The sequence below is a fragment of the Chroicocephalus ridibundus genome, chromosome 1 (assembly GCF_963924245.1).
Source record: "Chroicocephalus ridibundus chromosome 1, bChrRid1.1, whole genome shotgun sequence".
Taxonomy (NCBI): Eukaryota; Metazoa; Chordata; class Aves; order Charadriiformes; family Laridae; genus Chroicocephalus; species Chroicocephalus ridibundus.
This window is the reverse complement of record NC_086284.1, coordinates 141,705,838-141,730,680: the sequence shown is the minus strand read 5'-3', so window position 1 is coordinate 141,730,680 and position 24,843 is coordinate 141,705,838. Positions and strand designations below refer to the sequence as shown.

The following is a 24,843-nucleotide window of genomic DNA, read 5'->3' as shown; positions in this document are numbered from 1 at the left end:
ACGACCTTTCCACCCCTGTGTACCTTCACGCAGCACCACTGCCACATGGTCATCCCTTGTCCCTTCAGCTAACACCTCACCTTCTGGGTATTAACTGCACTGTTAGACCACTTGGCTCCCATGACCTGGCTATTAGTTTGTCCACCCTGCATGGAGGTTGATTGACCACAGGGAACTATTTTGGAATGAACCAACCTGTTCCTTCCAGGAAGAAACCTAAGTACAGTTCTGGAGATAATTCATGGCGGGGAACTACTTGATGATTCATGACAGGCAACTAGTACATGGCAGGGAATTCATGGCATGGCACTACTGATAATCATGATGGGTTGGACCAGAATATGATAGGTACCCTTTTTGCTTTGTCAGTAGGCTTTGCACTTACAGTCACCCCCACATGCCTCCATTGTGCACCTCAGGACAAGTGACATTTAACCTTGTGGACTGCAGCAAAGCCCTTGTGTTACTTCTGCATTTACAGAGGAGACCTTGGCCTGACACTGTGCAATTCAGCCACTCCAATCTGTTCTAGAGCCTTAAGTTGGTGGACACCGGATGTTTAGCATCACACAGTTTGATCAGAGATCCCTCCTTAAAGAAGATGTATTTAGCAATAGAGATACTGTCTCTGTTGTCTCCTTTTGAATGTTCTTCGGTTACAGCAGGGAATATGGGAGCATGATATTTGATATTCAGGAAGGTTAGTTTTCTCTGCAGCAATTGGAGGAATATATTTACATCTCTCAGTGGAGTCACTCTTTCTTGTTACTAACCTGAAAACCTGCAGTTCATACTGAGCAATTTGAGCTCTGCAGTCTGCTTGTGGGCTAGTGACCAACAATGACCTCAGTGTGAAAGGCTTAGGTAAGACATGGAAGTTCCAAAGTACAATATGGGTCATCCTAATTTTGTTGTCTCAACCTATAGACTGGAAAGGTGAAATAAAGTGCAGTCAAGAGTCTAGATCTTGATCAAAATGTGTCAAATGTAAAGTGTAAAGCAGATTCCTATTTCCTTGCTTTAATTACCAGAATGTTCCTTCTCAGTCAGCTTGTAGTTGGGACCCGATGTTAGAGAAGCACTGGGCTGCACCACAGCAGATTCATGACAGCAGAGCAGAACTATATGAGTAGCTCCCTTGACTAGGTAACAACAGCAGCCCAACAATGAAACTCATCTGATACTGGAAACTGGATGTTTTCACTCTTACAAGAAAAAGAAGCTACTTTCAGCTGGTGAGATCTGCAACCAAAGGCCAGAACTGGATTAAAAGTGAATTTTAAGTCCCAAAGGTAATTTTGGAATTTTATCTATAGCACATTCAGGCCATAGAAAGCATTGTCTATCTGTTTTACCTGACCTGATAATATTTTGGTTTGCAAGAGCCCAACTGATGATGGGATCCCCATTGTACAAATACAATGCACGTATATTTCACATTAGTGGACCTCTATCCTGCTCAGCCAAGGAGCTAAAAAACAGGGAGGCTGTTGATGCCATTTGTGTTCATGGGAGTGCTCTGTGTAGATCTTGAAGGATGTTGAAGACATGAACAGAGCTTAAAAGCATGTTATATTATTTGAAAACTACTTCTGTGTGAACTTACAATTCCAAGTCCTTTCCTAAGAGCAAAAGAAGATCAGCAAAAACACTAGTGTCCCGATCTCTCTATATTCACTACTATAAATCTTAGGAATTTATTAGCTCTCCTAGCTGCTGAGTTGCTAAAAATAAGGCCACAATGCAAAAAAAAGAAAAAAAGGTTCCTTAAATTAGCAAAGAAATGCTTTGAAATATAATTTGAATTCAGTGTTCCTAGAGAGCCTCACATGTAACTGCATAACTGAACATATACCTCAGCCCCGGAAGTGTCCAAGGCCAGGTTGGACGGGGCTTTAAGCAACCTGCTGTAGTGGGAGGTGCCCCTTCCATCCCTGCCCACAGTGGGGGATTGGAACTCTTTAAGGGCCCTTCCAGCTCTAACCACTCTATGATTCTATAAGGAGGCCTTAGGCTGAAAGCTATGTCTTTAGAGGCAGCTTACCACTAAGTAGGAGATTTGCTTTTTTGTACCGGAGAAACACCTCAGAAAGACATTTGCAGCAATAGATAGAATAAGAGAATACGTCTAGGTGTGGCCCAAGCCTGCATTTTATTGTATGTATCTTTATTTTCAGCAGAAGTGCTTTTAATTATATAAACAACACCCAAATCCTTCACTTTGTTAGGTTAGTGATTGCTCTAATTTTCGGTTTGCCTGAATCTGACAGGAACAAATCATCTGTCTTTTGAAGGAGTGAATACAGTTTGATCAGTGCTGGAAGCAAATGCTCTGGGCCACCAACAACTGAAGGAAAATCTGAAGATCCCTAGAACTAGGCTGTGTCACCTTCCAGTCTACAACTAGTTTGCTTGGGGACTGGTGCTGCTGTGGATGAGGAGACTACTGAATTCAGAGCCCCTCTGGCAACAGTCAGACAGTAAAAGAACATCCTGAAACTGAAAGAATAAACCTTTGTCACTGCAGTGACACCAGTCAGTGGCTACGTGGTTTCCTCATGCTACTGTGAACGCCAGATGTATATTCATTATAATCCTGGATTACCCTGTTGTGTTTCAGCCTTCTTACTCTTGTTCAGGCTGCATAGGAGGAAATAAAAATAGCAGTTCCTGAGGGAACACAAGAACAGTCCTGACACATAACTCAGGACTCTCCTGTACAGAGGGGAATGAGGCCCTCCAACCACAGTCCAAAGCAGAGGTGGTATGGAGATGATGCTGCAGCCGTAGGATCTTCCCCTGCGTCTCTTGGACAACAGTGCCAAACCACCCTTACAAGATGTGCAGGAATAGCATCATTATAAACAATGATTACAGTTTTCATAATCTGTGGATGATTACCCAGTAATTAAGGAGCAATCACGCACAGCTCTTCAAATGACGTCCCCAGCTATCCTGGGACTGCCGGGAATCGGGAGTGGTGGCCATGGGTGTGGTGCGAGGCGCACTGACAAGCAATCAGTAACCAAAAGGAACCTAAATGCAAAACTGTCACTGGATAGATGTTCCTGCGTCAAATAGAGTAGGTCAAATACTGACAAATGCTGCAGGCAATGGCTGATAAGGAGAGGGACAGGGAAGTGTACTGAGGAGACAGTGGAGAGGGAACAGCGGCACGTTGGCAGGATGACCCTAGGCACATCACCTGTCAGCAGGCTGGAGCAGGTATGGGGCAACAGATGTCTCAGGGAGTGTGTTTTGGGTAAAAGCTGCATCTGTAATTCACTTCACATGCAGCAAAAAGATGCTGCAAAGATGGTTGCCAAGGAACTTGATGATACCAAGCTGTATTCTAGAGTTTGATCTATTCCTCTTGCTGGAGAAGGAGAAGTTGCATGTTGGTTAGCTGAGCTCTGATGTTTATACACCAAGTCACTGTATCTCTTTTCAACATGTGGCATCGGTTGAGCTCTTTTTTCACCTGCAGCTTCAGACAAGCTAGGCTTTAAATAGAATCAGAAGTAATTGCCTTAGTGTCTCTCTAAAATGGAATTGAAAGGTATGAGGAACATGGGAAATTGTTCCTGATGAATTTGTATTCAGAAAATAAGCTGTACCAGACAGCACTTAATGCGCTGCATTATTGCCGGACTGTTGCATTGTCCTCTGAGACACACAAGCAAACGTCAGCAGGGCAATCTCCAAGTAGTCTGAGCCCAATGCTTCTTAGTAGGTTGGGGAGTTGCCTTGTAGGTGTTTCCCTGAGCAGAAAAGAAGACCAACCCTCAGCATTAAAACTTTACAGAGTGAAAAATCACTCTTTTTATCTAATAATGATGCTTGAGTGGTAAAGTTCACTGGGATGCACTTTGCTCTGTTTTTTCATACAGAGCTCTAATGCGCGATGAGGACTCCTCAACATCACATTTTATTTTCCTTCTGCCACCCTTTCATGCAACGTTGTCTCTACTTGTTATTTTCTTACGCTGTAGGACTTTGTGGTCTGCTGGCAGTATTTTTGAAGTTTTCTCTTGCATGAAGAGTTGGATGAAAAAGCAAGAAACATTTTTTGGTGTTTCATGTTTATTCAGGGAAGGATCCTTGTGTAAGGATCTGTGAACGAGAGAGTAACTGCAGCAGGGGTATAGGCCACCTGCTGAGTGCTGTGATATTGGTGGAAAGGAAGTACGCTTTTCAAATACGCAGCTCATTGATCCGGTGCTGTGTTTGCAATTCTCTCTCCTGTTTTAAATTATAATTAAAATAGACAGTTATATAAAACTGTTAGCATTCTATAAAAAAGTGAAAGAGATCTGCTCTGTGCTGTCTGCTTCTGCTGGTTGTAGATCTGCTCTATACATTTCAACACCTGTGACACTGACAGGTTTGTTTTTTTCTGCATTGGGCATACTTGATTGCTTTGAAATGTGCAACAGCAATCATCTGAGTCATACACAGGGACCTGGACAAACCCAGGTCAACCTATGAGGTTCAAAAAGGCCAACTGCAAGGTCCTGCGTGTGGGTCGGAGCAACCCCCAGTATCAATACAGGCTGGGGGATAAAGTGATTGAGAGCAGCCCTGCCAAGAATGACTTGGGGGTGTTGGTGGATGAAAAGCTGGACATGAGCTGACAATGTGCAGTCGCAGCCCAGAAGGCTAACTGTACCCCCGGCTGCATCAAAAGAAGCATGGCCAGCAGGTTGAGGGAGGTGATTCTTCCCCTCTGCTCCACTCTGGTGAGACCCCACGTGGAGTACTGTGTCCAGCTCTGGAGCCCTCAGCACAGGAAAGACATGGACCTGTTGGAGCAGGTCCAGAGGAGGGCCACAAAAATGATTAGAAGGCTGGAGCACCTCTCCTATGAAGAAAGGCTGAGAGAGTAGTTGTTCAGCCTGGAGAAGAGAAGGCTCCAGGGAGACCTTATTGTCGCCTTTCTGCACTTAAAGGAGGCTTATAAGAAAGACGGGGACAAGCTTTTTAGCAGGGCTGTTGTGATAGGGCAAGGGGTAATGGTTTTAAACTAAGAGATGGTAGATTTAGACTAAATAGAAGGAAGAAATCTTTTACAATGAGGGTGGTGAAACACTGGAACAGGTTGACCAGAGAAGTGGTAGATGTCCCGTCCCTGGAAACATACAAGTTCAGGTTGGACGGGGCTCTGAGAAATCTGATCTAGTTGAAGATTGCAAGGTGCTAGTTGAAGATTGAAGATTGCTCGTTGCAGGGGAGGTTGGGCTAGATGGCCTTTAAGGTTCCTTCCAACGCAAACTATTCTATGATTCTATGAGTTGCCTTTGTCACTGCAGTAAAGCACTAGCATCCAACAAAGAAGGCTGTTCCACTGTTCTGCTGCTTGCCCTTTGGAAGGATCCAGATTGAAGCCTGAATAACACTTACTGTCCAGAGCTTGTAGTCTGATCTGCGCTTGTGTTTACATGGCAGGAGCAGTGCAGCTGGAAATATGTGATTCTCAAGTTTAGGAGCTCCAGTATTCAGCTACTGGCTCTAAATTAGCGTGATCTGCAGGGCGTAAGATGTGGGTCCAGTAGTTTTGTCATTTCATGTGCTTTTAATCCTTCTGAAAATGTGCACTGTATTAAATTTAAAATAAATGGCAATCTCCTTTTTTGACAGAACCATAGAAACATAGAATCATAGAATCATATGGGCTGGAAGGGACTTCCAGTCATCCAGTCTTTGAGTTTGAATAATTGCCGAAATCCAGAAAATGGAAAAACAGGGTGCCTGTACCAGGCTCGCAAATGTGATACTTCTTGTGCTAGTATATTTTGATCCTAGTGATATTAAATCCTCCCTAAGTGACTGACGGAACTGAGTCACAACATGATTTGAAGTTGGGAGCTAAGATGTAAGAAAAATTTGCATTTCAGTTAGCTTCTAGATTCTCAAGCCTGATGATTATGGGCTGCTCTTCTGAAGGCATTCTGCAGTCAAACTAGTCTTGTTCAGGCAGTGTTAGATGCAGGCTGGTATTTCTGTGAGCCATGCTCATCAGCAACACTTATCCAGCACATCCTAACTTTTTGCGCGTACAAACACCATTCTGACAATAGCTAGTTTTAAGGAAAATCATCTGTTCATGCATGGAAGTGAAGGATGTAGCAGAAATAGAGGCTCAAAAACCTTTCTGTTTCCTTGGAGCTACTCTGGACCACGTGAGATTAATTAGAAGACCACTGTTTCTTAGAAAATTTCAATGTAAGAAGTTTCAGATGTCCTCTTGGCCAATAGCACAAATTGGTATCAGTTTCTGAAACAATGTCAAAATCTGACTGGAGGAGGAAGGACATAAAAAAGTTGAAGAGATGAGGGACTATTTGTCTCCTACAACTAGAAAAATAGGCTAATAAACCTTTTTTTCTTTTGCTCATCCTTTGCGATGAAAAGATTATCCTGATGACAGAGACTGCACGTTTTTATCCCAGGAACAAGTCACTGCAAGAACACTAATCTGACTTGCGGGAGCAGCATGTGCCAGGCACTTTTTGAAATCAGACTAACTGGAGTTGCTGTCTTCATGCTAAGTGGATGGAAAAGTTCATTAATATGACTTTTGTCTACCTTTATTGACTTTCTCCCTTCCTCCCCTGCCCCTAAGACAAAAGGAAATGACGGTTTTCCAACTTTCCCAAGCTCTGGGTATTCTTCCTATTTGAAAATCTGACCATTCATTTAAAGAGGTAAATAAGCATATATGGCAATTATCTAGCAACTGTCTCGGTTTTAAGATTCTGGCAGACTTTTAGCGAGGAAATTTGTAAGTGACATGGATTTCTTTGAAATTGGTGGTGTGCTTCTCAGTCATTTCAGTATTCCAGAAACTGCTTGCCCTTGGTGTCTAGCTTTCTGAATGTAATTGTGAAAATCTTGTCCGGGGAAATGCATGTGCTGCCCCCACCTGAAGCAGCTGCTCTCAGGAAGTGTTGAGGCAGAGCTGGGCTTGTCCTGCCCTTGATTGCTCCAGGCGTCTCTTGGCAGTCAAACACTGAGTGCTGCCAATGATGTAGGCTGGGTTTGCAGTCTGAGCTGAACTGGAAGGAGCATCAGGGGCACTTGGGTGCCGCAGACAAATCAAATGGGCCTGTCTTGCAGTATTACTGTGGGTTGAGTACTTTGGAAAGGTGACCAAGACGCATTGCCCCTGAATTTCGGAGGCTGATTCTGGGCTTTGATGCTGCTCTTTTCATTTTCATCTGAAAAAAAAAAAAAAAAAAGCCACATATGTACATATATGTGCATGATAGTGCATGTTTTATACAAGCCAGAATTATTTGAAATCTTGAGTTTAAATAAAACAAAATAAAAAACAGTACAGGTCAAATAATAACTGTTTCCAGGGGTGGAAAAACTTAAATGTAACAACCAGTTCCAGGTGACTTGATGTTTTGGTGGGATGATACCATGATCCTATGGCAGGATCTACATTTTGTCCACTGAACTATTAGACATATGATCTGCGTAGCTCTATGTAGGAGGAAGGCAACACACAGTCTGAGGCCATGTTTTCTCTCAGACAGAAAAAATTTTAGAAACTAACAACAAAATGCACCATATTATCTGGTGTCCTTCCCTATCTTCCCTCACAGCTGGACTAGACCAGGGAATTTATTCTACTACGGTATTCAATACTTTGCAATGCCATTAAAATGGGTGTTGCACTATTTTCACACAGAAGATGATTGCACAGTCGAGTAAATCTTTGCTTTTAGGAGATTTTTTCCTGTTATTTACATTTGGTTTTCCCTGACTTCATATCTTTTTGAACCTTTCTGGTGCATGGAATTTTGGGCACTGAGGCATAAAGACATAAAGAACAGCTAAAATGAAGAGACTGAAGATGGAAGCACTAGGTTATCCTCAGTTGTCTTCCAGGCAAATTTTAATTTATAAATGTGCATATCAGCGAGTAGTTTTTTAAAATGGAATTCCTTGTAGTGTGTAGGATAAAATGGAAAAATCAAAGAAAATGGGAGAAACTTATGGGGTAAAAGTTGTGCTTTAAATTTTTATGCTTTGTTCCTAGTTTCCTACTTGTGGGAAAAAAAAAAAAAGCTATGTTATCTACGTGAATCCTTCTGGAAGGGGAAGGTGATTTTTATTTTAAGCAAAACTGATTTCACTGATGCTCCTTCTGCCAAGGATTTCACTTCTTCTCTCATATACACAAGTGCAAATGCATGTTTTTCCAAGTAATGTAGGAAGGAATAATAGTGCCACAGAAAAGTGCTGTCAGCAACTGCTAAGTTCTCATCATGTGTCTCAAGGGTCTTCTTGATGGGCAGTCATTATTAATTATTATTCACTGAATTTTTGTTGTACCTTTTGCATCTTCCGTGAGTAGATATTTACTGGGATCTTTTTTCTGACTATCCTCTCTTGCCCTTTGCAAGTCTGGGGAAAAATTGCTGAGTCTTAGTGTTCTTTATTTTCCTACTTGAGTATTTTATGGCTGCAAGGCTAATTTTCAGCTTTTTGTCACCTTATCTATATGGCTTTAAATTGCTGCAGTCCTTGTTCTCTAGTTATTTGAATAACAACTTTCTGCACCAATTCAGGCATGCCATGTCTGTATCTCTTTTTCCGTTCTTTATTCAAATGCCTCTTCATACATATTTCCATTCAGATGCCATTCATTCCAAACTCAAGATTTCTGTTACAACGATCTGCAGTTTAATGCAGTATTTGCCTCCAAAAAATACATAGGGTACATGTGGATAGCTTTTCATTGCTTTGGATGTCGACTATAGAAAGCTCACATATAGAGGACCTGCAAACAACGTACTTGAAAAGTCGTATTTACTAGAAAATACACGTTTTGTGACGTAACAATTAAACCAGCAGGATTTTAAACTTAAAAACGCATCCTGTACTTAGCAATTCTTAATTAGTTTGCCTTTGTGGCACAGCAAAACAACCGGGAATCTCGTAAAGGGAACGGAGGGATCCTGGAGAGTGTCAGTGTTGATCTGCTGCCACCTTCTGGTCACAGAATCATAGAATATATTTGGGTCGGAAAAGGCCCTTAAAATCATCGAGTCCCACCGCTAAACTAACAGTAAGATGCCCACTAAGCGCCATGTCTACATGTCCTTTAAATACCTCCAGGGGTGGTGACTCGTCCACTTCCCTGGGGAGCCAATGCTTGGCAACCGTTTTGGTGAAGAATTTTTTCCTAATATCTGATCTAATCCTCCCCTGGAGCAATTTGAAGCTGTTTCCTCCTGTCATTTTGCCACAAAAAGGTAACAGTGCTTTGCACGCATGAACTGTGACAAGGTTTCTTCCTCAAACGCATTGCTGTGGGTGCCGTCGTCCCGTTCATATTTCAGAACACCGTTAATGCTCTCCTCCTGTGAGGTCTCTGCAAGCAGATTTTTAAGGCTTTTTTTTTTTTTTTCAGAGTGATTAGTAAAATGGCAAATCTTAATTCTTGTGCCCCAGATTTGAAGGCATTTCACTCTTCCAGACTGGGTGGTTGGCCCCAGCCTCCATATATGGAGAATCAGCACCGTCTCCGTATCGTGCATTCTACTTACCCTGAAGAAGCTACTTTTTAACAAACAAATTGACTCAGTTCCATGAGAGCTGGGGCAAAAGCTATATTGCAGACCATTATCTTCCCAAAACCTAGAAATTAGTGATACCTTTATTAGACAGGTGACTGTTATGAGGAGAACAGCTCAAGGATTCAATTGTAATTTCTGTTGTGGCTTCATAAGTATTTTAACCAAGCTGTTTGAATCATATGACATTGGGAATATTGGATATTAATGTTAAAGGTAGATTTCTACTTTCCAATATGCTAAAGAAAGCTGGGAAAACCGAATCCAGTAGATTTGTAAAATACTGACACCCAGATATTTTCATTATATTCTTGAAGATCATGACTAACAGGAGCCTCAATTTGTGGATTACATATAAGAAACAATGCCACAAAGGAAGCAGGGATCATAGACAGGAATTTGGAACTGTGACAGCTAAGACAGACTGAGCCATTAAAAATCAGATAGGTAAGAATGGTAAGAAATCTGGGGAAATGGGAAAGCAACAAGAATTTACTATTAATGCCAGAAGCCAAATATAAAATGGAGAGCATTCCTGCTAGTGGTACAGGCATTGGAAAGCACTCTATTTACAAAATGACCTCATGCACGGAGGATATTCATCTTTCCGTCATCCCAGAGAGTGGTTCCAAGACTCCACAACTATTCCCAGAACACCAGAAAAAGGTACAGCTCTGGCTCTGTGAGATATTGCTCTTCTACGAAGCAGCATGATTTATCTCCTCCACACTTCTGCAAGCGCTAGCCTGCAAAAAAGGAAAGCAAGTCCAGCTGCCACCCTTGGACAGGCACAGCCTCTGCATCTCATCAGGCTGCCACATACACTTACAAAGTTGTCCCCGAATCACGGAGTGCAAGAGCAAACAGTGGAACATTTGAACAAACGTGGGAGGAAGATGGGGCCACGGGGAAGACCTGGCTTTACTTTTTGAGTTGAAAGTGTGAAACCACTTTGGGCAACGTGAGGAGGGAGTGCACATCCAAAGTACCTAAATGGTATGTTGGAATGAACTTTTAGTAAAAAAAAAACAGCAGGAAAAAGGAAAAAATGACGCCTCGGTGCCATCTGAAACCCTACCCATCCCGCTACAAAAAGCCCAGGAGGCCCAATGTGCAGAAATGAAAAGTGGATGTTTGAAAGACATTTATCTTGATGGAAGGCACTTGAAGACACCTCAGGATACAAATCCAGGCAAAGCACATTGCCTGCATTGCCTCTGGGGTACAGTAGAGGGGACACAGCGCTGCAGACAGGAATATTCTGCAGTCCTTGAGATGTTCTCAAGGCATTTCTCCTCCACAGCCTTGCCCAGACACACCTGCCCAAGGCAGTCACACCCCAGGTACCTGTGTTTTTGTAAACCACAGCAGGCGTCGGGGCTGGTTTGGGATTCCTTCTGGCTGGCTCACTCTCCACCCTGCCCTGCCTGACAGGGGAGGAGAGGCAAGGGGAATAAGAAGGGAAGGAGGCATTGGAAGACTAAGAAGGCATCCCGGGAAAACATGGGCTTTCGTTGCAGGGAAGAGCTGAGAGAGCTGGGGCTGTTCAGCCCAGAGAGGAGAAGGCTCGGGGGCATTGCACAGAGAGGTTGTGGAGTCTCCACCCATGGAGCTAATCAACACGCGATGGGACCCATGTCTGGGCAGCCCGTGTCGCTGGCATGCCCTGCCAGGAGGAAGGAGGTCCTGTCCCTAAGAGCGGCAACGTGGGCTGGGGGTGGAGGGGAGAGGCCAGGGCTGCAGGGAGAGGTGTGGCGGGGCAGGGAGGCAGGGAGGAGGAGGCAGAGGAGAGGAGAGCGCTGGGCCTCGTAGCGGCCTCCCCCCCGCCAAGCGCTGGGAAAGCCTCTGCCATGGAAAAGGGGAGCGGAGCCGAGGAGCAGAGCTGCTGCCTGAGCTCAGCCACGCAGGGCGGAGCCAGCGGGCATGATGTCACTAGCAGAGAGGTGAGGTCACAGAGGAAGTGCTTTCCTATTGGTGCCCGCCAGGCGAGAGGAGCCCTCACACCCGCTGCCCGGGAGATCCAAGGCCCGAGCAGGTGGGGACGCCCTGCCAGGACAAGGCTTGGCCCGGCGCAGGCACCCGAGCCCGGAGACAGGAACCAGCAGCCGGGGCCTGCGAGGAAAGCCAGGGCAGGCGGGCAAGGCAGGCAGGGCACGGGAAGGCGCGGCGTGGAGAGACCTGCGGGAGCAAGCTGCGAGCAGCATGTTCGGGGCAGAGGAGGTCTGCACGGGGCCTGAGCAGGAGAGGGAGCTCCCAGCGACATGTTCTGGGGGCCCCTCCGGAGGCAGCGAAGCAAAGGCCAGAAAGAGCCGCTCCTCCCGCTCCTCCCGGGCCGGGCTGCTCTTCCCCGTGAGCCGCGTCGACAGGCAGCTGCGCAGAGGCCTCTTTGCTGAGCGCTTTGGAGCCAGGGCCCCCGTCTACCTGGCTGCGGTGCTGCAGTGCGTGACGCACGAGGTCATGGACGTGGCTGGCATGATTTGCAAGAAGAGCAAGCAGAAGCGCATCTCTCCATCGCACTTGCAGACGGCGCTGCAGAAGTGCGCTGGGCTCAAGCAGCTCCCGCGAGGAGCTGCAGTGCCCAGGCGCCGCCGCAGGGCTGCCCCCCAAAGCCCGCGCGTGGCCTCGCCCTCCAAGAAGAACACGACCAAGGGTAAGAAGAGATGCCCCAGGCAAAGGGCTGCACCGGCCCGTGCCACTGCTGCTGTCAACTGAGAAGAAAGCAGAAGCTCTTGCCCCACACCGGCAAGGCAAGGGCTGCGACACGTGCAAGGCCAAATCCAGCTCTACGGTCTACAGGCGCAATAAAAGCTTTTGCGATGCCGTGTGGGACATGGGGCTTTTTGTGCTGTGTGTTGGACTAGCGTCTCCCAGCTGGCCGAAGGCAAGCAGCTGGACGCGGGCAGAAAGCTCTGCAAAGGCAGGCTGTAGCACATCCCTTGCTGAGAAGGAGGGCAGCAGCCTGCCTGGAGGGCAACTGGCCCTGACGGGCAGCACCTGGCTCGGGTTTGCGATGGCCTGAAAGGGGCTGAGATGGGAAGGAGGGATCTGCCCCGCAAAGGATGGGCACAGGCTGTGAGGAATGGTGCGGATGAATGTTCCTGGAAGAGCAAAGGGACCTTCATGTCCTTCTTTGCGCTGTTCCAAGAGGGAATATGGGAGAGACAGTACGTGCCCCACGGTCCAGCCACGTCTGCCCTTCCTTGGTGGGGAGGGCAGGAATTTCAATCTTGTTCTACTAACGCATTCCAGGAGTGGTTTCCAGTGGAGACAAGGGGAGAGGGACATCCATCTTTAAGCCTCAGAGACAAAACGTAGTGTATAGACGCATCTCTAAGAATCCTGGGAAATGATGTCAGTGACACCACGAGCTGCTGGTTGCTGATGCAAATGACACATATAGAAATACTGGTACGATGGGGAATTTATAAAACAAGCAGTTATTCCTGACTAATAATCGGTGCTCCAAATGCCACAAAGTCACCTGCTGCAATGCTCGGAGATTTAAAATTTATTCAGCATATTAGGGCAAGCAAAGGTTAAAACAAAGCACCCTGGACCTGCAAATCTGAAAATAAGCCAAATATAAAGTCTTTCACAGTGTTTTGGTTCTCCCCTTTCCTGGTGTTGAGGTGTGTGGCGCAAGAGAACCTGGCATGAGAAAGGGTAGAGCAAACACTACAGGGTAGAGGTCGACCCCTACTGAAGCGTGTTAAACAACTGCACTAGAATTTCTGTCTAGAAAAGGAACCATATTCCACGTTTGTTTAATCACAACTTGGTCCCCACTGCACGTGACGTGAGAAGAACAGCGCTCTTTCTCATGGGTGGGGGTGACGGGAGGCAGCAGGCATCTCACAATCAGAGGGGTGGTTTCCGCTCTGTGGGGCACTGCAGGAGAGCCCTAAGGAGCAGGAATTTGCTGTGAACAGGGGACGTGGGCACAGGCGGCTTTGGTAGAGCAGAGGGACTCAGAGGGGACACGTCCAGACCTGCTGGAAGTAGCATCGTGCATTTCCAGAGCCTTCAAGGCACGCGAAAGGAGAGAAAATGGATGCAAAGGAAGGAAGGAAGTGAGCGCAGAGAGGGGCAGGAGTCAGCAATGGCTCAGAGTTGCAGATTCAATGTTTTGGACAAAAGGAGATCCTGGCACTCTGGAGAGAATTATCAGGGGCAACATGGGAAAGCTGAGAAAGACAAGGTGCCGTGTTTGCTGGGGCAAGACAGAGGAAGAAGAGGAAGAGTCAGAGGCAGTGACCGGGAAGAGCCCTGTGTGTTACACCTTTCATGACTAAAGACATGAAATGGGGCAGTTCTGGTCTTTCAAAACGGGTGATCCTTGTGTCTTGATCCTGATTGCAGTTTAGCAACCCCAACCACAGTAACAGAAGCAGAGGTCATCATCTGTCCTTGTCTTGGGGAGGAACGGTCTGTTGTTGTGTTGGCTTTGCTCACAGCCCTGGAGGCTTCGCCATGCATTGTCTGGGGGCTCTGCGTGGCCAGCCCCTATCATTGTCGCCAGCAGACATGTAAATGCTTTGCAGAAGAAGAACTTCTAACTTTTAACAAGCCCCACCGTGGCCTGTGTCGCAGCACAACAACGGCACTGGGAATCACCCGTCCCACTTGCAGAAGCCCCATCAGACTTGTTATCATTAAATGCTGACTCCTTAATGACGCCTCATGCAGCTCCTCTCCGGGCGTCATGGGACCCTCCCCTGTGCCGTTGGGGCTGGCAGAGCCTGGGCCCCCTGGCTCCGTTATCCAGAGTACTGAGTAGGGCCATGAGACACACACGCTCTGTTCAGGCTCTGGCAGCGTATCGCCTTCGTGGGAGTTCGGCACAGCCACCGCTGCTGCTGTAGCACTTGTTGCCCAAAAGTTGTGATTTCACCCTTTACTTAGGTCAGGTTCAGTTCCCTTCTCAGCCATTTCCTCCTCTCTTCTTCCATCCACTTCTCCATCTATGGCTGCTCCCTGGAAGAGCCATTTTCTCCTGCTCCTCCCTTTCCTGTTGTGCTCCTCAGCTCTGCTTCCCTTGCCGTCTCAGGGATGAAGTGATTCCTGTCGCATACACACTCTGAAATCCCACCCCAAACCCCAGGGGTTGTCCCCAAGGCCCAAAACTAACAGAGCTTGCTGCTGAGAAAACCACAATTGACTGTGAGGATGTGGAGGTGAGGAAAAAGCACCTGATTGTACAGCATACCAAACATTAGCTGCAATTGAGATGCTTAGGTGTCCTTGTGGACCTGGCCATTGTTGAACCATGACAGGTGGAGCTGCTGCAGTCCTGGCCTGTGATGGCAATCACGTCCTGTGATTTGAAGGAAGGTCTGGAAAGAGGCATACCCATCTTGTGCGCTTGGCTTGGGTCGGCCACGGGGAGTCCAGGGGAATCTAGCAGCGGCCAAAGGGAGACATATTGTCAAGGACTTAAGCTCAGGAGGCCTTAAGCTTAAGATAATTTCAAAATCAACCTGCGTTAAACATGGGAAAGAGGTACTTAGATGGGCAATGAGTGACTCGGTGTTTGCTTCTCATCTTGCGAAATCTGGCCAGGGAGGAAGGACTTGAGGGAGGGAACTGGAAGTAAGCCACAGGCATGAGCAGAAAAAGACCCAGCCCCAGAGCAAGATGTTGGATCCCCATCCTGCACATATGTACTGCTCCCTCACACTCTACTATGGCTGTGCGCAGCCAGGCCAACCGTTAGGTATGACGGTGTTTTGCTGGGTGGCGTAACCAGGGCAGGTGCTTTCGACAGGGTAGAATCAGAATCAGAATCAGAAACAGATGTACTCCCTGGCTGGACTTGACAACAGCTTTGTCTCTCTCCCACTGAGACAACGGGCACAAGTCGCAATAGCAAGAGTAAATCACAGTCGCTGTTGTCCCCTTCTCTGGCTGTGGTTCAGGTTTATTGACTGTCCCTTACCGACATAGAGCAGAAGGCTGTTTCCCTGTGTCCAGAGAACTGGTGCACTCCAGATGAACAAGGTGTTCCTCTGTCTCACACCAAGTGGCCAAGAGGAGAAGAGTCACAAGCCCAGCTGTGCTCTCTGACAGTCTCGGCTTCAATGGAGCATAAATGGACATGGAGCTAACAGTCACCAGCTCAGGGGCCCAGGGGCATGCTGTGCCATAGGTCTGATGAAAATCCAGGAGCTTTGCTCCCAGAGGAGAGGCCATCATCAGCTGGGCTGAAGGAGACTCGTACTTCATTGAACAGCTCGACACCTGTCGGCTGTAAAGACAAGACTATTCTTCTTCCTCCCTCTACTGGGTGGTACAAAATGAGGAACCAAATAACCCTGCTTCAGAAATAGGGTGCTGGGCCAGGTGACCCCCAGAGGTCCCTTCCAGTCTGACTTCTTCTATGAGACTGTGTGTGCAGAAATTATCTCTGGCTCTGAAGTGAAAGACAATGTGGGGACAAAAAGGGATAATGAACACCGTGCAGCTCTCTTACAGACTCAAGTATTCAAATGTTGTAGGTATCATACTACTTTTCTTTCTGCTTTTCTTATGTTTAGTATAAAAAGCCACATTTTTTTTATGATTCAATAGGAATGGACAAATGTATCTGGTTTATTGATGGTCAGAGTTAGAACATCAGCAATAGTCTCCTCTGGTAGTGTTCAAACCAGATGGTAAGTGGCTCACTTATTTTTGACATTTAATGCGTTCACATTAGGGAACACATCTATCGCTGGTTCCTCTTGCTGACGGGGGTGCCAGCTTTCCCATTTCTCTTCTTTTCAAAGAAGACAGCTGTTTCCACTGTTACATATTTCACAGGAAGTTTTCAACAAAAAGTACCTGAAGTTATTCTCCTGAATGACCATATATGGCAGGTACCTTTTTGGCTTGTTTAGAATGAGGGGTAGGGACAATATTTTCTTCTCCTCTAAATTTGCACCAAGTAGAAAGATCCAGAGGAATTACATGTTGTATGTAGTCCATTGGTTTGAAAACCCCATCCCAGTTGGCGGCTTTATTTCCTGGAAGGAATGACCTTGCTGGCAATTAATTCCATGAAATCTGATAGACCAGTGGAATATATGTCCCTTTTTAACCATTAGGCCTCCCAATCAGATTTGTGAACCCAGAGACCAGGGAAGATTTTCCAAAGCATAACTGTCAGCAAATAGAGCTGCAGGAAGACATTTGTAAATAAACGGAAAGGCGCTAAGAGCCTACACAATGAATCAGGGTCAATGCAAGAACTACAATACAGAGTGCAGGTACCTCAGCTACTCAGTCTGAGGAACTGCTGTGAGTAGCAGCCTGGCAAAACCACACAAAGCTAGTTTCTGCACTGCAGTGGTCGTCATGGTCACTTGCTGCATGAGAGGTTTTAGGCTTAAAAGTGTGCAGAAGCAAAACCCTTCACAGGCTCGTTCACCCTGCTAAGAAGTGAAGCCCATTAGTATCAAGATTTCTCTCTTTTTCTTTCTTATAATAGAGTTGAAGCTCTAGCATCCTAAGTATACAGGAAATAGAAATATGGTAGGGAAAAACAATATCTTATTAGAACAACTGATATACTCAGAAAAAAACTGCTACATGGTAGTTTATTCTGACTGCTAGTTAGAACTGAGAAGACAAATTTTTTATTCCGGCTGGGTCAATAGTTCTATACTACCTGCCTAGGATGGCTGCATATGAGGAAGAATAATTAGTTATCTCTAATAAAAGGAATAATAATTAGTTATTTTGTGTTATGATATTCATTCAACTGTACAGAGAAACAGAGACAAATGCATTTGAATAATCTCTTGTGTTACGTTTTAACCACTTAAAATACCCAAAGAGGTCAAGAAGAAAAAACAGAGAGACAGGAGATAGATGAAAGCCTAGAGCCCAGACTACATGGAATGAAACACTCTTTTCCTTCTCTGAAGCTTCAGCAAGGCTTCCTTCACCTGCTTGTTCCTCAGACTGTAAATCAGGGGGTTCAAAGTGGGGCTGACAAGACTGTAGAAAAGGGAAAGAACTTTCTCCCTCCCAGATGAGTTACCGCTCCCAGGCCCCATGTACATGAAGATGGCATTTCCATAAAACAGACTCACCACAGTCAGGTGGGAGCCACAGGTGGAAAAGGTTTTGTGCCATCCTGGTGCAGAGCGGATGCGCAGAATTGTGGCCAGGATGTGCATGTAGGAAATTAGGATTAAGGCTAAAGGGAAGAGGAGGAAGCACACGCAAACAGCAAAGATCAGGACTTTATTGACTGTAGTGTCAGTGCAGGCCAGCTTTAAGACAGCAAGGATTTCACAGAAGAAGTGGTCAACCTCACAGGGGCCACAGAAAGGCAGGTGTAAAGCCAGAGAGGCTTGTAGGGTACCAAATATGAACCCAAAAGCCCATGAAACTGCCGCAAGGGTGAGGCATACCCTCCGGTTCATGATGAGGGCATAGCGCAGGGGATGGCAGATTGCCACGTAGCGATCATAAGACATCATGGCCAGCAGCACGCACTCTGTAAGCGCAAAGATTAAATAAAGATGTATCTGTGTCCCACACCCAGCAAAGGAGATGGTTTTGCCTTGTCCAAGGAGGTTCCTCAGCATATGGGGGACATTGTTGGAGGCATAGCAGATGTCCACGATGGAGAGGTGGCAGAGGAAAAAGTACATGGGGCTGTGGAGGCGGTAGTCCAGGCAGATAAGCACAAAGACAAGTGCATTTCCAATCAGAGTGGCAGAGTAGAGGACAGAGAAAAGGGCAAAGAGGCAGAGCCGCAGGGCTGGGTTGCTGGAGAAACCCAGGAGGATGAATTCTGTGACAGTTGTTTCATTCTGCATGCTGTGCTGGAGGTGAGGCAGCACAAACTGCAACCATGGAAATCTGGAAGGGAAGGAGCAAGGAAAAGGAAAGAAAATCGAGGTTTTCCTAAGAATGTTGTGTCCTTTACCCTGCAGCACCCTTCTCCCTGTTTTCCCCTCTGACTCCAGTGGAAGGTGCATACCACGCTCACTATGCTCAGTGACGTAGATCTGAATAGCAAGCTCTAATCTCTGCATAAATTTTGAGCAGTTTTGAGCAATCTCACACAACTTTACTGCCTAGCTTGCCCTTAATGTCTTTCTTTTTCTGGGTTGGTTTTTTTTGGGGGGTAATTGGGCTTTCTCTGTTGGAGAAAATAACAGCTCTCTATCTTGATGAAGATTGCAGGTGTAGTCAGAACATATTCAAAACAGCTATTTTAAATTAAGTCCATATTAAAATGAATGCACAGTTCACAAAATAATTGCAGTTTTACCATTAAATTGATTAGCATTTCTAATCCATTGCTGTGTCCTCTTTACCTTAGTGAAATGCATTCAAATTGAATCCTGCAGTTTCTTGATTCGTTATTCTATATCTAACTTCACTTCAGATTGCGGAATAAACTGAGACCTACACTTGGATGTACAGCAGATAATTGTTTGTAAAAGAATGTTACTAAAGATTATACACAAGAGTTTCCTTACCTGTAACATCTAGAAAAATGTGATTTGTTCAGCTCTGTGGTTTTGATTAGGGAAACCTTATTAGAAAGTTCCATGTACTTTCTCAGACAACAGGCAAAACAAAGAGCTGTTCTACCCTCTTCAGCTCCCACATTCATTTGCTTTTAAAGCCAAAGTTTTCTGTGCAATATGTCTGAAGGGACACTGTTTTGATTGCCAACAGGCAGTGCAAAAAATAATCTCAAGTATAAATCCCCAGACTTCCATACTTGAACTCTGGGGATCCTTCCAGAAAGTAAGCACCACTTTATTCTGAAATCAACATGGCATTGTACTTGCATGGCATTGTACTTACTGACCCGCTCATATGGATTTCTTTTCTGTTAAACACAGTCTCCTCCATCACTTTCCTCTAATGCCTTCACTGCCTCTCAGATTTTCCCTGCCTCCAACAACGTACAGAAGTTTTTGTTTCTGACATACTAGCAGAGGTTAAATCCTACTGTTAGGGGTTGCCAAATTCAGTATATCGATGCAGTACAACACTGCTGCTACTCCATGTCCCCATGTTCAGCCAAGTAGTGAGCATGTGTTTTCCAACTGGCACATGTACATACGCGTACATACACACATATGCCCTGTCACATAGATCCACACCTACTGAAAACAAAGCCCTTGCACAAATACAAACAGCACAAGGAGCCTTGATTCTGTTCCCTGTCAGGCTAATCAGGATGAAAGACACTCAGTAGAAAATATATACGTATGTACACATGGAAGCCATATGGGTCCCATCAGTAGCTGACCTTAGACAGCCTATCCAGTACTTGGCCACAGTATTCCATGGTCTCCCAGCTGCCCCAGGTACAAACCACTTATATGCAAACAAATCTCTTCAGTAGCTGTTCCAGACCTACAACCTTACCAGATCCCCTGGTCTCTCCCACAGCTGGCTTGGGCCAATCCTTCCAGTATCTGACTCTTAGACCCTCTGGTCTTTTCAATATCTGGCCCAGACCTATGGCCTCCCCAATCCTTGGGTCCCAAGCCCCTTACTCTACTTGCTGACTAGTTATTATACTTGCTGACTAGTCCAGCTTGATGGTCACTAGCAGTTGTACACACTGACACACACACACCCTCACAATATGCACACACACTGTGGTCTGCACAGCTGCTCGTCCCTCAGGTCCATGGTCCACTATGGCCCAGGGTCCCTTTCCAGTTGCTGGTGCTTAGACTTTACACACAAAGCAGAGACATCATCACTCAGGAAAATAGAAATGGAGTTTAATAAGAAGGCAGGACTGATTGTGGTGGTGTCATGGGTAAATCAGAATAAACAACATGTAGTGTATCTGGATTATAGGTTTTATTTAACAACCAGCAAGATTAGCCCCTACTGGATTATTACTGTCTCTCACACACATACATGCACACACACACTCATACAAGTGAGCTGATGAGGTTCAGCACATACACAGTGCTACAATCCAGAGACCACAACTTCCCTTCCCAGCCAGGAGTTTATGGCAGGTCAGGGAAGATCAGGCAGCTGCCCAGTTGCTCGCCGCTATTAGTTTCGGAGGTTGCTGGTCAAGAGCATCCCCTGGGTCCCCTTCTTCTTTTCAATATCCCTTCTTCTTTTTTGGGAACCTTTCCTTTTGGCATCACCTCTTCTTTCTGGAACCCCACGCCCCCAGTTTTCCCAATCTAAATTGTCTATGTGAATAGTACAATGCTTGATCAGCCTCCTAATTAATGGTTCTGCCTTCTATCTCTTTATTAATTGTAGGATTCAGAACATGCCACTTTTGCTTATTCCAGGTGTTACTAAAATCCAAACCCAGCTGACATGGGTTGCAGTTAGCAAGAAGCAGACTTCTGCTTGACAGTTCAGAATTCCGTTTCAGACATTCACACACACAGACCTTGCCATACACATGCACCCAGTTGTGAGTTGCCCGTTGACATTCACAGTTTAAGTTATTTTTTTCGTCTGCGACAGGTGTTAACCACACAACCTAACACCTAAAACAGGGGGAAAATAAGCCACCGGAGAGGGCCCATTGTTGAAGGTTGTTTATCTAAAATGCTGTTCGTGAGAGTCAGGAGACCCAGCTCACCTGCTTGTTCCTGAGCTACTCTGTAAGAAGCACTGTATGCTCTGTTAAACCGGCTGCGGCCACGTCTGACTGCCTTGTCCTGGCTATAGCACCCTGTGCGGGGACAATGCCATGGAAAGCATGGAGGATGCTTCTTCCCCATGAGCAACTCAGGATGCTCAGCTGAGTGCTGCTGCAAAGGTTGGGCAGGCAGGGAGGGAGGGAAATGCAGGAATGAGTGAGCTGGGAGTAATGGGGCAGCCTGGGAGATGCCTGAGAGGATCAAGAACCCCCTAAGCATAGGAAGAGCTTAGAGGAGATTTGATTTGAGTCCCTTTGGTTAGCCATCCCCTCAAGATTTGGGTCTTCTCTAGTTACTAAGTTACCTTGCAGTTTAACAGCCTGTTGTAGAGACCCTGACTCGGAGATCACTGTACATGGAGGACTTATTGATCCACATAACAGTCAACCTGAGTAGGTGCAGTTCTGTGCTGTGCTGTATGCACAGTGTGGCCTTCAGGCTGTGTCCTTACACGTCCCTTGGCAGCAGGATAAACTTAGCTGGTGGATCATAACAGAGGAGCCTGCAGGCAGCTCCTGCTTGGTGACAGCGATTGCACCACCTTCATGGCCCTGATGTTAGCTACATGTGCAGCAGGAAGTCCTCATGTGAACATCCTTTATGAACAGAGTTGTTTTCTTCTAAGAAAAATCGTGTAATATCTTGAATGACCAAAAAGAAGGAACTTCTCCACAGACAGGACCTATACAGTGTGTCAAGGGAAAATGCATCTGGGGACTGTCCGATCCTGCATGAATGCAAGGTTCTCAGCATGTGAAGGGACATAAGATTTACTTGCTACCTATATGCCTCTTCTTATTCTATTTTACTAAACCAGCAGTTTTATAAAGTCATTTATTAAGTCGTTCTTACTGAGATCCAAAGAGCCCCACACTATGTCCCTCTCTCAGCTCATTCCCCTCCCCAATGCAGAATACATGTGTTCTAGTGAAACCTACCAAGGGTAATTTTTGGGATGTTCTCTGCAGGGTGGGAATGGAGAAGGTTTGATTTCAAAGTTCTGGCCAGCTCCCACTGTCATTGCAGTGTTGCCATGAGCAGGAGGAAAAGATTCCACACACACATGGTGGACAGAACAAGACATCACCAGCTCATTGTGCAGAGGTGAAGACTGATGCTAGACTCGTGGAAATCCATCTTTCTTGCTGTTACGCAACCTCTAATTCAGTGATGAAAAAGTACCTGTGATGGACATGAGGTTTTCTAGGATACTACGTCACCTTCCAGGTTATTTAGTCCCATTCTGTCCTCCTTCAGTCTGCTGGAGCGTGCCCATAGCACAATTTAGCTCCACTTTTGAAGCATCCTGGCCTTATTCTGCCCTACAAAGAGGGACCCTGTTGCTCAGTTATTCACAACATGCTGAGCTTTACAGCTCCTCTACTCCCAGGCACGCAACGTCACCTGAGACTTCTGCTGACTCTTATTCATACGCCAGTCTCCCACTTAACTGCTGACACCCCCTCAGCATTGCCAGTGGTGCAACACACTCAGCGTAGCTCTCATCCTCCCAAAAGGGACCAGCAGAGAGGCTCACACCCCTCTGATGACCACAGCCACATCTAGAATGCATCCTGTTACACTCAAAGATTGACCAAGGCCCTACAAGGGGCCATGTGAGCTGGTATGGTGAGCGCAAGCTGAGCTGCCTTCAAAGGGTTTTCAAGTGCCTAGAGACAGGGCTGGGGAGAGTCGTGAGGTGAAAAAGATGTGTTCCTTCCTCCTTTACTGGTTTCTAACCCTAACTTGGATTTTTGGAAGAACCCATGAGACAGGTGAGGTTCAACAGTGCCTCAGACCTCAGCTACATAACTGTTGTGGTGATAATCAGTGTTGTGAGTGCTTATTTTCTCTTGAAAGTCTTAAGGCCTCATCTTATGGCACAACTGGATTTCCTAACAATCTTAGCTAAATTAAAATTTCTTGAGCTCATGGTTGGACAGGAAAGCTTGCAAACATGATACAGATCTTTCTGAAAGACTGCTAAATGTTTCCAAGTTTACTGAAAAATGCATCTCATGGTTTTAAGACAGTTCCTTGTGTTCGGAGAAAGGAAGACCATGACATAGGGTGCTGGAGATGAGGACTGGAGCATGATCCTGCCCTGACCCAGTTCAGAAGCTTCTTCTGAACTACAGTCCTTCTGAGTATAGAAACACTGCATAATAGTTTCTGATAGAAGGCTAAAGCCTAAAAGCATAGCAGGAGTTTTAGGAATGTGACACTGTGATCTGGTGCTCGGTCAGTCTTCTGGAATAAACACAAACTGTCATTCACAGGTGTGCCAATGCACGTCGAATGATTATCCCCATATCAAGAAAGTCCGGCTGGTGGCAGGGGAGGTTACTGAATCTCATCATGCAATTCCATATCAAATCAGATTTTTGACTACAGTCTTGCTTATTGTGAAAAGAACACTACTAAGTCCTAAACCTATTACTCATGGGCACGCTATGTATGTGGAACTTTACCTCTGGTCCGTTCATACCCTTTCTCATGGGAGTCATTTTAACCCCTTGCATACCTGGTTGCAGGGCTGGAGCCCAAGGCCTGATGCCACCAATCTCATAGGAAAGACTTGTTTTCACTTCCAGCCTCTTAGAAATCCTTGTTCTACTCATTATTCTGCTTGGGGCACTACAAGACATTTAGTTTGTCTATTGTCTTTTGCCATTCTCTATTTGCCATATCACCTTCTTGGTTCAGAACAAACTTCTCCGTTATCTCTCTCAGCACCTTCCCACTTTGTGCCACTAAAGCCTGTGGAATACTGCCCAGTTGTAGGAGCTCTGAAGTAATGCATATCCTTATACTCCTTGCTACTGAATTATATTAACCCAGAGAACAATGCTGGACATTTTGTGCTTATTGATTTTTTTTCCATTTCAGTCTGTTCAGTTTTGGAATATGGAAAATTAGAATATGAAAAATAAGGAAAAATGCAGTTTGCTAAAAATTTAACCAAGAAGTTACTAATGAAACCAGGTCTGAGCTTACAGGGAAGATTATGAACTACCAAACAAATCTAAATTATAAGGTCTGAGAGATAGCATTTCTATATTTTATGAACACTTCAATGACAATTCCGATAAAGTTAACTCCCGGGTTTCCGTTTTATGTCAATAATGGCATATTGCGTTTATTGTTATAGTCAAGGTTGACTCCTTGATTTGCTGACCAGCAGTTTGCCTTGTGACTCACAAATCCAGTTGCCCTAACAAGAATTTACCGTGTTAAATGTACGTTGCAATTTACAAGTAATTCCAAAGAATTGTTAGCATATCCTTGAAAAATATGCGTTTATTTGGGTTTGTGCATTAGACTGTGTGGAAAGAATCTTCCCCAGCCTCCACTTGAAAAGGAAAGAGGTTTCCAGTTATAATATTAAAAAAGACACTTTTGACAACTAAAAACTTCCCCTATTTTAGGGAGAAGAGCTTCTAGTTCCAATTGCAGTGAAGCTTTCCTTCATTTGTTTTCTTTAATTTACGCCTTAAAACTGTGAAGTTCATAGTAATTTATTATGTCCCCTTGATGATACTGTTACCAATTAGTCCTAGGTTTTGATGTACCACAAAAACTATGCCCCAGAGGTCTCACAGGATGTATAAAGG

General features: G+C 45.5%; 2 protein-coding genes across 2 annotated transcripts; one reads left to right on the top strand and one right to left on the bottom strand.

Moving 5' to 3' along the window:
• The first annotated feature begins 678 nt into the window (after positions 1–678).
• Positions 679–12,299, top strand: LOC134510166 (uncharacterized). Its single transcript, XM_063323168.1, has 2 exons — positions 679–700; positions 11,536–12,299. The coding sequence occupies exons 1-2, from the start codon at positions 679–681 to the stop codon at positions 12,297–12,299; spliced, it is 786 nt and encodes a 261-aa protein (XP_063179238.1).
• A 5,156-nt stretch (positions 12,300–17,455) lies between these two features.
• On the bottom strand, positions 17,456–23,751 carry LOC134510116 (olfactory receptor 2A12-like). The gene is made up of 2 exons (XM_063323010.1): positions 23,743–23,751; positions 17,456–18,388 (listed from the first exon to the last, which is right to left on the bottom strand). The coding sequence occupies exons 1-2, from the start codon at positions 23,749–23,751 to the stop codon at positions 17,456–17,458; spliced, it is 942 nt and encodes a 313-aa protein (XP_063179080.1).
• Positions 23,752–24,843: the final 1,092 nt, after the last annotated feature.